Source organism: Hemiscyllium ocellatum, chromosome 7, assembly GCF_020745735.1.
Source record: "Hemiscyllium ocellatum isolate sHemOce1 chromosome 7, sHemOce1.pat.X.cur, whole genome shotgun sequence".
NCBI lineage: Eukaryota > Metazoa > Chordata > Chondrichthyes > Orectolobiformes > Hemiscylliidae > Hemiscyllium > Hemiscyllium ocellatum.
In genome coordinates, this window is record NC_083407.1 from 84,395,426 (window position 1) to 84,409,283 (window position 13,858).

Genomic DNA, 13,858 nt, shown 5'->3' on the forward strand with positions numbered 1-13,858 from the left:
AAGAGAAATTCACACACAAGAAAGAAATCTGGAACTTTTGTGGCTCTCTGAATATTGATGAATAGTTGAGCGTTTTCAAATCAGGCTCACAGAAGGGCTCAATTGAATTTCAATTCAGTACTTTTGCAACTGCAACATATGGCAAGAATGCACACGATCAACATGAAATGGCTGAGATTGAGAATTTATCAAATATCTAAGCTTTGAAATATAAAGTTTTCAATATACCCTTACAAAATGTGCACATTCTCTATTTGTCAATTATATGTCATTGTTTCTCAAAAGATAGCAATGCAGGGGATAACAAGGGTTTCTTCAAAAATGGTTAATTTTACTGATCTTTTTGGGGTGAGTGAAGGTGCCTAACATAACCACAAAAATGTTTTTTTAATTTGAGAGATTTTTTTATGAACTAATTTCTGTGGCATTTGGGAAGATCAAGAGAAGACACAATGTAATTTTTAACATTTTGAAAAGTGCTAATCAAAAGCATTTTAGATGTTTTACTTGTTAAGAGAATTTTTAAAACTTTAAAATCTTGAATCACTAGTTAAAAGGAAGACTTTACATTTCATGAGAAATTTGTAATGTGTAACAAGATGATTATTGTAAGTTAATGGCCAGTGGACCATATTTACACATTAGATTAGATTAGATTAGATTACTTAGATTACTTACAGTGTGGAAACAGGCGTTCGGCCCAACAAGTCCACACCGACCCGCCGAAGCGCAACCCACCCATACCCCTACATTAACCCCTTACCTAACACTACGGACAATTTAGCATGGCCAATTCACCTGACCCGCACATCTTTGGACTGTGGGAGGAAACCGGAGCACCCGGAGGAAACCCACGCAGACACGGGGAGAATGTGCAAACTCCACACAGACAGTCGCCTGAGGTGGGAATTGAACCCAGGTCCCTGGCGCTGTGAGGCAGCAGTGCTAACCACTGTGCCACCGTGCCGCACACGAAAAATAAAAATAAACATATATTCCTCCTTTGTCCTTGGCAAACTTTAACCAGTTCAAGAAAAATAAAGTTTAAATAAAAAATCTCAACTATGATAATGAAATGAAGCAATATCAAGCTTATAATGTAGACTAATGGTTTGATGTTATGGAGTCATACAATTCAAAAACAGACCCTTTGGTCCAACTCATCCACACCAACCAGAAATCCTAATCTGATCTGGTCTCATTTGTCAGCATTTGGTTCATATCCCTCTAAACCTTTTCATCCATATACCCATCCAGATGCCTTTTAAAATGTTGTAATTGTATCCCGTCTCCACTATTCCCTTTGGCAGCTCGTTCCATATACACCATCCATTGTGGGCGGCATGGTGGCACAGTGGTTAGCACTGCTGCCTCACAGCGCCAGAGACCCGGGTTCAATTCCCACCTCAGGCGACTGACTGTGTGGAGTTTGCACGTTCTCCCCGTGTCTGCGTGGGTTTCCTCCGGGTGCTCCGGTTTCCTCCCACAGTCCAAAGATGTGCGGGTCAGGTGAATTGGCCATGCTAAATTGTCCGTAGTGTTAGGTAAGGGGCAAATGTAAGGGTAGGGGTATGGGTGGGTTTCGCTTCGGCGGGTCGGTGTGGACTTGCTGGGCCGAAGGGCCTGTTTCCACACTGTAAGTAATCTAATCTAATCCATTGCGTGAATAAGTTACCCGTCAGGTCCCTTTTAAATCTGAACACTCTCACCTTAAACCTATGCTCTCTAGTTTTGGACTCCCTTATCCTAGGAAGGAAAAAGGCTATTCACTACCCATACCCCTCAAGATTTTATAAACCTCTCTATGGTCACCCCTCAGCTCCAATGCTCCACCCTACAACTCAAACTCTCCAGTCCCAGCAATATCCTTGTAAAGCTTGCCTGCATCCCTTCGAATTTAACATCTTTCATATTGAAGGGTGACTAGAATTGTAAGCAGTATTCTACAAGTGGCCTCACCAATGCCCTGCACATCTCACTCCTATACTCAGTGTTCTGATCAACGAAGGCTAGGATGCCAAATTCTGCCTTCATCACCTTGCCAACCTGTGACCCCACTTTCAAGGAACTACAAACCTGCACTACCAAACCTCTGACTGGCAATACTCCCTCAGGCCCTACTATCAACTGTATAAATCCTATCCTGGCTTGTCTTACCAAAATACAACACCTCCATCTACCACACCTCGGGCCACCAGTCCATCTGATCAAGGTCGCATCGTAGTCTGAGATAATATTCTTTACTGTCCACTACATGACCTATTTTGGTATCACCTGCAGACTTACTAACTATACTTCCTTTATTCACATCCAAATCATTTATAGAAATGAAAAGCAGTGCACCCAGCAACGAACCTTGTGGCACAGCGCTGCTCACAGGCCTCTAGTCTAGAAAGCATCCATCCACCATCACCCTCTGTCTCCTACCTTCAAGCCAATTTTGTATCCAATTGGCTAGTTCCCCCCGAATCCTAACTTTAGTAATCAGTCTGCCATGAGGAACTTTGTCAAACACCTTGAGGAGGTTTGTATAGATGTCTATCATTCTACCTTCAATCTTCTTTGTCATCTCTTCAAAAAACGTAATCAAGTTAGTGAGACACTATTTCTCATGCACAAGGCCATATTTACTATCCTTATTCAGTCCTGGTCTTTCCAAAGTATGTAAATCCTGTCCTTCAGGAACCACCCTCCCCACACAAAAACAACTTACCCACCACTGATTTAAGGCTCAACGATCTATAGTTCTTTGGCTTTTCCTTACAACCTCTCTGAAATAATGGTACCATATTACTATATCTCAGCAAGAGGCAAAGCAATCTCTTCCTGAGCTTCCCACAAAATCCTGACAAACACGTATTCAGGTCCTGGGAATCTACCTCCCTTTATGTTTTAAGACCTCAAGCACTACCTCTTCTGTCATATGAACTTTTTCAACACATTATTATTTACTTCCCCAAGTATCCTAGTTTCCATGTGGGTCTCCACATTCAATACTGATGCAAAATATGTGGTTAGTATCCCACCCATCTCCTGTGATACCATACATACATGGCCACGTTGATCTTTCAGGGGCCCTATTCTCTCCTTAGTTACCCTTTTGCCCTTAATACAGTCATAGAACCTCTTTGCATTCTCCTTAACTCTGTTTGCTAAAGCTATCTCACATTTACTTTTTGCCATCCTGATTTATATCGTCTGTTTGGTCCTACTGCCCTTATACTCCTGTAGGGACTCACTTTATGCCAGTTATCTATACCTGACACATGCCTCTATTTTTCTTGACAAGTGCCTCAAATTCTCTACACAACCAGCATTCTCCATACCCACTAACCTTGCCCTTTACATGAACAGGAATATACTGTCTCTGAACTTTTGTTATATCATTTTTAAAGACCTCCCATTTCCAAAATCTTCCTTTACCTGTGAATAGCATGCTCCAAATCAACTTTTAAAAGTTCCTGCCTAATACCATCAAAACTGGCCTTACTCCAATTTAAAGCTTTAACCTTTTGATCAATTCTATCCCACTTCATAATTATTTTAAAATTAATAGAATTATGATCACTTGCCCCAAATGCTTTGATAGCAATTGTTCTTGAGAAATTATGTTTAAAAAAACTCATTGAAAGAAGCTTCAAGTTGAAATTATAGATAAACATCACACATTTATTTGTATCCATCATAAATGCATTGTATTGCTGTTAACTTCGTCAAACAATCCATAATAACTTTAGCAAAATGACTTTCAGGTTGCAATAAATTTCATAATTCTTTTGATGAAGAGACTACATGGGATATGAATTGTATCGCTTACCAGTTCCAGACATTGCTTATGCCCATATGCAGCTGCATAGTGAACTGCATTATAACCCTGCTTGTCTCGTATTGCTGGATTGGCATCATTGTGAAGTAAATATTGCAAACAGCTGTAACACATTTGACAAAAGATTTAGAATTAAGCAGTGTTCTATTCTTCCCTCTCTTATCCCATCCCTTCTTCCATCCACACCTTACAGCATCACTCCTGCTCAACATTAATACAATTTCCAATTGGCAGATACAATCACTTCTTCCAGCCTAAGCTATTCACAGCTTATACTTTCTGAAGACCTGGTTGCATTGCAAAAATTCAGTAAATAGATCCATCTGACCTATCTATCCTAACCACCATTCATCCCATATCATATCATGGCAGTGGTGCTTAAGTCCAGTTTATTCAGGCTGGACGTCGGCCAAGTTCAGGTGACCAAACCCTAGAAAGTCATTATTGAATTGGCATGAAATGTTCTATTCCAAAATGACATTGCATGTAATAACAACTTGTTTAAACTAAAAATCATTAACAGATTAAAGTGCACAGTTTATGAATTAACTTTAAATGATTATGATGAAAGGGCAAAAGAAAAATTGAGACAAAGAGTTGAGCTTTCTTATGATAGAAACTACAAAGTATAAAGTAGCCACCTGACAGTCAATAAGTTGTTATCCATTTCTCCAGCTCCTACTACAGGAAAGAACTGCATGTGCAAACAGATGCAACAGAGATGACAAAACTAGGAAGGTGGAATGGTGTCTTTACAGGAAACAGTGCATGAGGAAAAGTAGTCAAGGAAGTTGTGGGAGTCAGTAATGAATATTAGCAAACAGCCTATCCTCAGAAATTGAGGCACTGAAATGAAGCAAGGTAAGTTAAGAATGTTACATATAACTCAAAAGAGACAGTCACACATAACTTGGAGAAAATGGAGCAAGTTAAAGATGAGAAAAACAAAATGCCAGAGAAACAGAATTAAAGTTTCAAGCCTGACATGACACTTCTTCAGAACTCCTCTCTCCACAAATGCCAGACTTGAATTTCTCCAGCACTTTGTTTCAGATTTCCAACATCTTGATCAGATGAGCCAATGGGCTGAGAAGTGGCAGATGAAGTTAGATAAATGCGAGGTGCTGCATTTTGAGAAAGCTATTCTTAGCAAGACTTATACACTTAATGGTAAGGTCCTCGGGAGTGTTGCTGAACAAAGAGACCTTGGAATGCAGGTTCATAGCTGCTTGAAAGTAGAGTCGCAGGTAGATAGGATAGTGAAGGCGGCGTTTGGTATGTTTTCCTTTATTGGTCAGAGTATGGAGTACAGGAGTTGGGAGATCATGTTGCGGCTGTACAGGACATGGGTTAGGCCACTGTTGGAATATTGTGCGCAATTCTGGCCTCCTTTCTATCAGAAAGATGCTGTGAAACTTGAAAGGGTTCAGAAAAGATTTACAAGGATGTTGCCATGGTTGGAGGATTTGAGCTATAGGGAGAAGTTGAACAGATTTGTGGGCGGCACGGTGGCACAGTGGTTAGCACTGCTGCCTCACAGCGCCTGAAGACCCGGGTTCAATTCCCGACTCAGGCGACTGACTGTGTGGAGTTTGCACGTTCTCCCCGTGTCTGCGTGGGTTTCCTCCGGGTGCTCCGGTTTCCTCCCACAGTCCAAAGATGTGCGGGTCAGGTGAATTGGCCATGCTAAATTGCCCGTAGTGTTAGGTAAGGGGTAATGTAGGGGTATGGGTGGGTTTCGCTTCGGCGGGTCGGTGTGGACTTGTTGGGCCGAAGGGCCTGTTTCCACACTGTAAGTCTAATCTAATCTAAAAAAAAAGGATAGGGCTGTTTTCCCTGGAGAGTCGGAGGCTATGGGGTGACCTTACAGAGATTTATAAAATCATGATGGACATTGATAGGATAAATAAACAAATTCTTTTCCCTGGGATGGGGGAGTCCAGAACTAGAGGACATAGGTTTAGGGTGAGAGAGGATAGATATAAAAGAGACTCAAGAGGCAACTTTTTCACTCAGAGGATGGTACATGTATGGAATGATCTGCCAGAGGAAGTGGTGGAGGCTAGTACAATCGCAACATTTAAAAGGCATCTTGATGGATATATGAATAGGAAGGGTTTGGGGTGCTGGCAGATGGGACTAGATTGGGTTGGGATATCTGGTCGGCATGGACGAGTTGGACTGAAGTCTCTGTTTCCATGTTGTTCATCTCTATGACTCTTATCTACGGTATTTCACATTTGAATCAAAGAAGGAACTGCTCAAAGTGCAGGTGAAGGAGGATGGTGATGGATGGGAACGGTTCAAGCCTTTTTCCAATGAAAAAACAGGATTGTCATACCATCCTGGAGGAGGAGCACATGCAGGGGAATTGCATGTCCATGGTGAAGTGATGGCGAATGAATCCAGAAACTGTGAATTATGGAACTAGCCAGAAAATCAGAATATTTCAGTAAATTTCTTCCCATATACGCAGAGAGACAAAATTGAGTTAAGATAGGAATAAATAAATTGTAAAGGGCAGCAACAACCAGAAATGATAGGTCTTTTAGATTAATTTTATTTGTAGATAGTTGGGAAAAAGATAGAAAGGGGCTTGGAGAGGGTGGCTGAGGTAGGAAGCTGTGGAGGAGAGATTTCCAGAGGAGGTCAGGTCAGAGACACTATGAGTAGTAGTAGCTTGACAATCATAATCCAGTAGGAGGAAGTGTCTGAAAGCGAGTGCTCAGCTTCTGCAAGGTAGAGATTGGCATACCACAGACAGCAACAGCACCATTCTTGTCAGCAGGTTTCACAATAAAGTCAGGGTTTGACCTGAGAGAACAAAGTGCAACAAGTTGTTTTAAAGCAGACTGTCAGCAAATATTCAGAGCCTTTACAGTGCATGCAACTAAATAACTTCAAGTGATGACTTCAATTATGTCGGATTGTTCTTTTTGCTTTGAGGATGACTGTGGATGATTGGATTCAAGAATCAATTGTAATGGGTTTCTTTATAAAGTGTCAATATGGTTTTGCATTTTGCCTGCTCAGATGTTCATATGAAATTATACTGTTCTTTTCCCTTTTAACATTGGAAATAGTCACTTTGGACCATGGTAGTGGCAAGGGAAGTTAGTTCTGTTGCACACTTTGTAATCCATACCATCAGCACAAATTTCCATGCAAATACAAAATGACCAAGAAGTTCCAAAGTACCATTTTCCAACACACCTTAACTTCCAATATCAGAAGTGATGTAACATCACCATAATCTCATTAGGGAGAGATGACTAATGGTGGTTCAACCTGAGGATAACTAGGCTTTAAGGGGGAGTTTGAGAAGGTGGGACCTTTATGGTAACCTCAGCCAGTGTAAGAATTGAACACAAGCTGTTGGCATTGCTCTGCATTGCAAAACAGCTGTCCAGCCAACTGAAACATTAGAATGGTATTTGTATTACATCGATGGAAATTTTTAATTTCCAACATAGTGCAATCCCATTAGTTAAATGCTCTGAACCCATTGTAGGATTGAAATCTCCAACTACATATCTAATTTTGTTCCTGATTTATGAAATTCCATCCTGCGCAAGATCAAAAGTATGACTGCCTTCTGTGCAAAAAAAGCCAAATGAATGGAAGAAAGGCACCTCTAACACCAACAGTCCACTGCAAGACAACACAGCATACTTGGTAAATTCCAAACTGAAATGTTAACAGAAACGCTTCAAGGAGTGCCAAAAGTAGAAAAGCCAGGTAGAAAGGCAGAGGGACTTTAGGAAGAAATTCCAGAAGTTAGGGTTTAGACAGCCAAAGATGTGACCAATTATAAAACAATTAAAACTGGAGACATTCGTAGGTCAGAATTAGAGTGCAACTATTTTGGAGGAATATAGAGCTGCAGGTGGTTACCGAAAATGATGGGCCAGGGCATGAACAGATCTTAAAGTAAGTATGAGAATTTGAAATCTGAGGCAAATTGCTACAAATTAGAATGCGGACAACAGAGTTTTGGATGACTTCATTAATAGAGAGAGAATTTGGGAGGCCAGACACAAGTGCATTAAAATAGTAAAGGAGGAATAAAGAAAGGCATCAATGAACATTTCAGCAGATGAGTAGTGGTCAGAAAGGAATCGTTTAATATTACAGAAGGGTAAATGGTCAATCACTTTCAGTCAGATGCAGGAAGACTCTTATTATTTTCACTGAACTCAATTTAAAAAGAAGAAAAGAAGCTGTATTTTAACCAATAATACTGCGTGCATGGATACACGAATGCATCTAAAGGTATCCTCACTTAAAATGTTTTTAAAAATGTAAAATGAGGCAATTAAAAGATACAGCAAGTCCTCACAAAGTCATGCTTGCATTAATAAAAATCACAACTTTGAATGAAGCATGCATTCCTAGAGGAAGTAACGTTCAAGCCCGAGTTAGATTCCTGTAGATGTTTTTTGTTTGGAAACACCACATAGGTTAAAAGACACAGGACCATATGCGTGTACTCCTAGCTGAAATAACAAACTAAATCACAAAATGTGTTTTGTTTACATTTTGTGATTTGATTTATGTTATTTCAGCGAGTGCACAAACACAGTACTGTCTTTCAACCTGCATGCTGCTATGTAGTTACGTAGTTCAAGATCTCTGTAGGAAACAACTTAACATTAAACTTAAATGGTGTAAATTCTTAAATACTTGCATTGTAAATAAGATAATGTCTAAAATAAAATACTTTCAAAAATAAAGACAAAATACAATATAAAAGGCAAGTACAGGTATTGTAAATTCAACTACGTTAAAATTCTACTCATCTCATGAAGTTTAAATTGACCAAGCTCCATCTAGTGACAGAATTTGGTTGGAGCAGGTGGCTTCTGTCACTAGGTGCAGCCCAGAAGTCAGTACAGAATGCAAAATATGGAGCAGAACAGAAAGACACCAGAAACCTCAAAGGTAACAACGTAGGGCATGAATGAGATGAGCATGGAAAAGAGGAACGAGGGGCAGTGCACAGACTGATGGCCAAATGTCCAGAATGTGAGGGCAGAAGGCAAGGACTTGAAAACTGGTAAGCCAGGGAACAAGTCTGACAAACAATGTTCAACTGAAACTCAACACAATAAATATATCACTGTTTCACTTAAATGCTTTTAAACAAAATAATGGTAAATGAGTCAAATTTAAGTCAGTATTTACTGCAGTAACTTTATAAACCTGCTCAATTTGGCAGTGCACCCATTTCCGATAAACATGAGCAACCAGCAGAATATATTATCACAGCATAGAACATTTCAGATACAAAGGAAACCTTTCACTGTTAAAGTTCAAAGCAAACTATTCCATTCCCGATTTAGAGCAGGTGCTAGTTAAAAACTAAAACTTGTAGCACTGAAGGCCAAAGGAGCAGTAAGAACTATCTTAGAAGTTTTAGTTCATCTTTTATGTCTGGAAAATTTCAACTTACAAGGAGGCCTCTTTCTCTTTTTTCTCATTTGAGTCATCAAGTTCTTCACTATTTGCATCTGAATTCGCCAAGATACTTTTTCTCCTTGAAGGAATCAAACATTCAGGGAGGTTTGGATTATTTAATGAACAAAAATTTCAAAATAAAGCCATTGTTAACTTACTTTTTCTGTTGTTAGAAAAAGAATTGAGGATTTCTAAAGTGTTTTTCAATTGCAATTCCTTAGTCTTGGACTGTGGGAGGAAACTGGAGCACCCGGAGGAAACCCATGCAGACACGGGGAGAACATGCAAACTCCACACAGTCAGTCGCCTGAGTCAGGAATTGAACCCAGGTCTCTGGCGCTGTGAGGCAGCAGTGCTAACCACTTTGCCACCGTGCCGCATTTTACTTTGAAAATTTATCACAAGGGCTTTTCTGGCATCCATGAAATGTAAAAACTAATAGGCTTTCAAAGTCAGTTAATGACTGTTATGCAACAACTAAAGTCTTAATTTGTCGTGATAACAGTGCAGAAATCACTAGCACTATAGTTATAAACTCAATTCCAGACCACGAGATGCTCTTACTTTCTGTCCACATCAGATGCTGCAGCATAGTGCAAAGCTGTGCAACCTCGTTCATCTGTTTCATTAATATTGGCCCCTGTTGACACCAGCGTCATAATAGACTGGTAGTTACAATTCGCAGCTGCATAGTGCAATGGAGTCCTGCAAAACATCAGATATATGCATTATTGACAATTTCAGGAATGCCCAAACCACAAGAATTGTTTTTTTTTACAAATATATACTGTGACCTAAGCATATCAATCTGCTTTTGCAGGAACATTAGAAATAAAATGAAACATCTCAGTTGCAACATTCAGACTTGATCACATTAACGATTTGCTGTCAGCAAATCATTAACATACATATATGTGCGTATCCTTGACTTTCATATTCAGTTTTTGAAATGCTCCTCTATAGAAACCTGTTAAATAGTTGAGAAAGCAAACAAGCAAAAAAAATTATGCTGCTGGCTTCTGTGCTCAGCACAGCCATAAACTAACTAACTATATTCGCTGGACTTATTACAAAAGTTGAGCATAAGTTACACACCTCCCACATTTGTCCTTGTTATTGAAATCCGCTCCACTACTCAGTAGTAGTTTTATGCAATCAACATTGCTGTGAGATGAAATATATGGTATGTTAGAGCATGATGGTGTACAACAAACCGTTCTTTCAATAAGGTCAAAATCCAAACTAACCAGCAAGATAATGGGAACAAATATTACTTGAGCTGGGAAAAGGTTTAGTAAAACAGCTATAAATAGTAAAATTAACTACTTCAAAGATCTGAGAAATTCCATGAAAAAATATATAAATTACATTTGGGATTTAAATGTATATTGAATAAAACAATGAGAAAAAAGCAATATTAAATTGCACTTGAGGAATGCATGCTTGTTCAAACTCACCCTCCTGCAGCAGCAGCATGAAGGCAAGTCCTTCCAAAATTATCAGGGGTGTCTATCTCAAAGCCTGCAGACAGCACGTGCTCGTTATTAAATGATGACACTATGCTATATTTTTGTCCTAGTAGACCGCAAGAAATGTTGCAAAGACAGAAATCAATTAGCATAGGCAACGGTTTACAAGCTACCCAAGCAAACGGTTCCTTCAAAAAAGGATCCTAAACCTCAAAGCCAAGATGTTACACCAGGATACAAATTAAAATTCTAAATAATTTGGATGCATACAATTAAATTTCAATTATTTTTATTCAATTCCTGCTCCATGCTATATGTATGAGGAACATAAACATTTCATAGTGAAAGTGCATAATCAGTTTTTCTGGCTCCAAGGAGGAGTGTGGCTAAAAATCCTGTCATATTTAATGACAGGCTAAATTTCCTACTCCTTGACTAGAGCTAGGTGGAACAGCAGCACATATTACTAATGAAATAAATGCGTGATGAGCAAAATGCTTTATTAATGCATTTGAGTTAGTCAACTCGCAATTAATCATAAGCACAGAAATTGCTTTTTAAGTATCATTTGGAAACTGATATTGCCAGCTACCAGTATTTAGCATTGTTTCAACACGTGCCAAGATAAACAAATGAGCCATTGATTTCTAAAACAATACAGGATACCCAAGTAATGACACTACCACTCAGGAAAACGATGCGTTACACAGGATTACAATCATAATGAGACAACTATTAAAGAATGAAGAGAACAGGAAGCCATTGAACAGTAAACCAAGTGCACAAAACTACAATCACTGATAAAATTTAAGTGTTCCTAAATTGTTTTTAATATACTTGCCTGATGACAATAGCTTCCGGCAGCAGTCTGCATGTGCGTTTAATGCTGCTAAATGCAAGGGAAACATACCATGGATGCCACATCTAAGAAACAAACATCACAGTTGTGTCATATAACTGAAAATATTTTTAGGTTTTGTTAAATTTCTAGGTGCTCCTGTTAAATGCACAAACTTCAACAAGACATCCACATAAATTTGCTATGTGAGCAATAAAGCATTCTAAAGCAATATATTCAATCATTTTGAACAATAAAACAAATAAATTAAGATCACATGCTGGATCTAAAGTTTATTTTTAAAGTCTGGGAACTTTAGATAAGGACTAAAGTTGACTTTTGAAGTGTATCACAATATATTTAATTTTCTGCAGAAGGCGGAATACAGAGGAACCTTGATTATCTGAATATCAATTATCTGAAGGGGATGTCAAGGTGCCGATAGAAACATTACGTCAAAGAGCTGCTTCAACCCTGATCGAGTCTTTTGTTCACAGGTACAATGATTACAAATGAACTCGGCTCACTGAAATGCTGCAGAGAACAGACCTGGACAGGCCAGGCACAGTCTCTAAATGACTGAACTCCTGCCCTCTTCGCCAACCACCCACACCTACCCCCCCTCCCAACCACCTCCCCTCGCCCACTTTCCCTGGAGTTCTACACAGAGGTGAACCCTAAACGCAATTTTCCCAGATATTCTCACTAACATTGTCTGGTACAGTAGAACCTGTCAAAAAGGTGCATGTGTGCATGCTATTTGGAGACCTACCCCACAAAGGCAGCAGCAGTCTTGCTGCTGGTGTACAGTCCGGCTACCCCCGAGGGGGGTGGGGTCGTGGACGGTGGCTGCGGGATGGACAGGGTTGCGGGACCAAGGTTGGGGCGCAGTGTTGAGGGCGGGGTGGGAGCTGACAGGGTTGGGGGCAGGCAGGGTGGTGGTGTTGGACTGAGTTGGGGGCAGGCAGGGGCTCGTGTGCAGTGCGCTTTTCCCTAGTCTCCTGAATGGGGAGCAGACTTCATAGAAAACTCCAAGTCCCAGAGAAAATCAATTAACCAAATAATCAATTAGCCAAATTAAATATTGCCCACTCATCTTGTTCGGATAATAGAGGCTTCTCTGTATACCAAAAAGAAGTCAATGAAATGGGACAAATGTTTCACAACATTTGCTAACAGTTCAACATATGCCACAACTTATATCAAACATACAATTTAAATAAGTTCAATTCGTCAAAATATCCCATGGATGATCCATTACTACAAAGCTCAACATCAACATTAGTAGGAAAATAAGTTTGATCCTCAACAAAAATACAACTTTATTTTCATCATTTCTCATGTAAGCAAATCACATTTCATAGAACTTTCAGAATACCCAAAATAGACAAGACAATGAAAAAATCTCCCATAAAAGTATAGTGAAAGGTTAAAATCCTGTTCAGGATATAATGTTAATCTAAACAGGAGTTTGTTCAACCCACAATATAAACTAGCCAAAGTGGAAATGATAACATTTAAATCTTAAATGAATACCAAATATGAAGTACAGTCACTTTTCAGGTATTATTGTAGTATGGATTTTTATTTTAAATTAGTATGGAAAAAAAAAGTTATACAAATATGATACCATTATTCATCACACAAACTGAGCTTACCCCATGGATGCCAACATCATTGAAAAGGTTATTCAACTCAATCAAACTGCACCCTGGATGAGTCCCACAGAAAATTGCTAAAATCACCATTTAATTGCAAACAGGCGAGCAAACAATTCATTTCAATTTATGTTGCCAATTGTTGTTAGTATTTTACTAATTACATAAACAATACAGAATTGTAGCATTCAAACTTCATTTTGAACTGAAAATGCTCTTCACCAGAAAACATAGGGAGAAAATGGGAGAATTCATACATTTACATTTCAGAGAATGCCTACCAGTAAAATACTTTGACACAACCAGGTTTCTTCTATGAAACCATTAAATGGGACAACTTTTAGCTGGAATGAATATTGCTTTAAAACTACTGCTGAGCTGGGAAGTTGATTTGCAGACATTTCGTCCCCAGTCTAGGTGACCTCTTCAGTGCTTTGGAGCCTTTTATGAAGCGCTGCTGCTGTATTGTCTCTTCTGGAACTTATTGTGTTCTGTTTCTACTGCTTCCAGTTGCTCATTGTAGTGCCCGGTATATTGGGTTTAGGTCTGTGAGCTTATTGATGAAGTCAGTGGATGAGTGCCATACTTCTAGAAATTCGCTGGCTGTCCT

At 39.3% G+C, this 13,858-nt stretch overlaps 1 protein-coding gene across 10 annotated transcripts in view; it reads right to left on the reverse strand.

Annotated features, from left to right (window-relative positions):
• LOC132817169 (serine/threonine-protein phosphatase 6 regulatory ankyrin repeat subunit B-like) overlaps window positions 1-13,858 on the reverse strand; it is a 224,617-nt gene that overhangs the window by 83,248 nt on the left and 127,511 nt on the right. For 7 of the 10 annotated variants that reach the window (XM_060827396.1, XM_060827393.1, XM_060827392.1 and 4 more), the window contains 6 exons: window positions 11,594-11,676; window positions 10,741-10,858; window positions 10,379-10,447; window positions 9,848-9,988; window positions 9,279-9,362; window positions 3,818-3,929 (listed from right to left, as the gene is read on the reverse strand). In XM_060827396.1, coding sequence (XP_060683379.1) covers window positions 3,818-3,929; window positions 9,279-9,362; window positions 9,848-9,988; window positions 10,379-10,447; window positions 10,741-10,858; window positions 11,594-11,676 — 607 coding nt within the window. The remainder of the gene's footprint in view (window positions 1-3,817; window positions 3,930-9,278; window positions 9,363-9,847; window positions 9,989-10,378; window positions 10,448-10,740; window positions 10,859-11,593; window positions 11,677-13,858) is intronic. The other 3 variants (XM_060827397.1, XM_060827395.1, XM_060827402.1) reach the window with 1 other exon arrangement.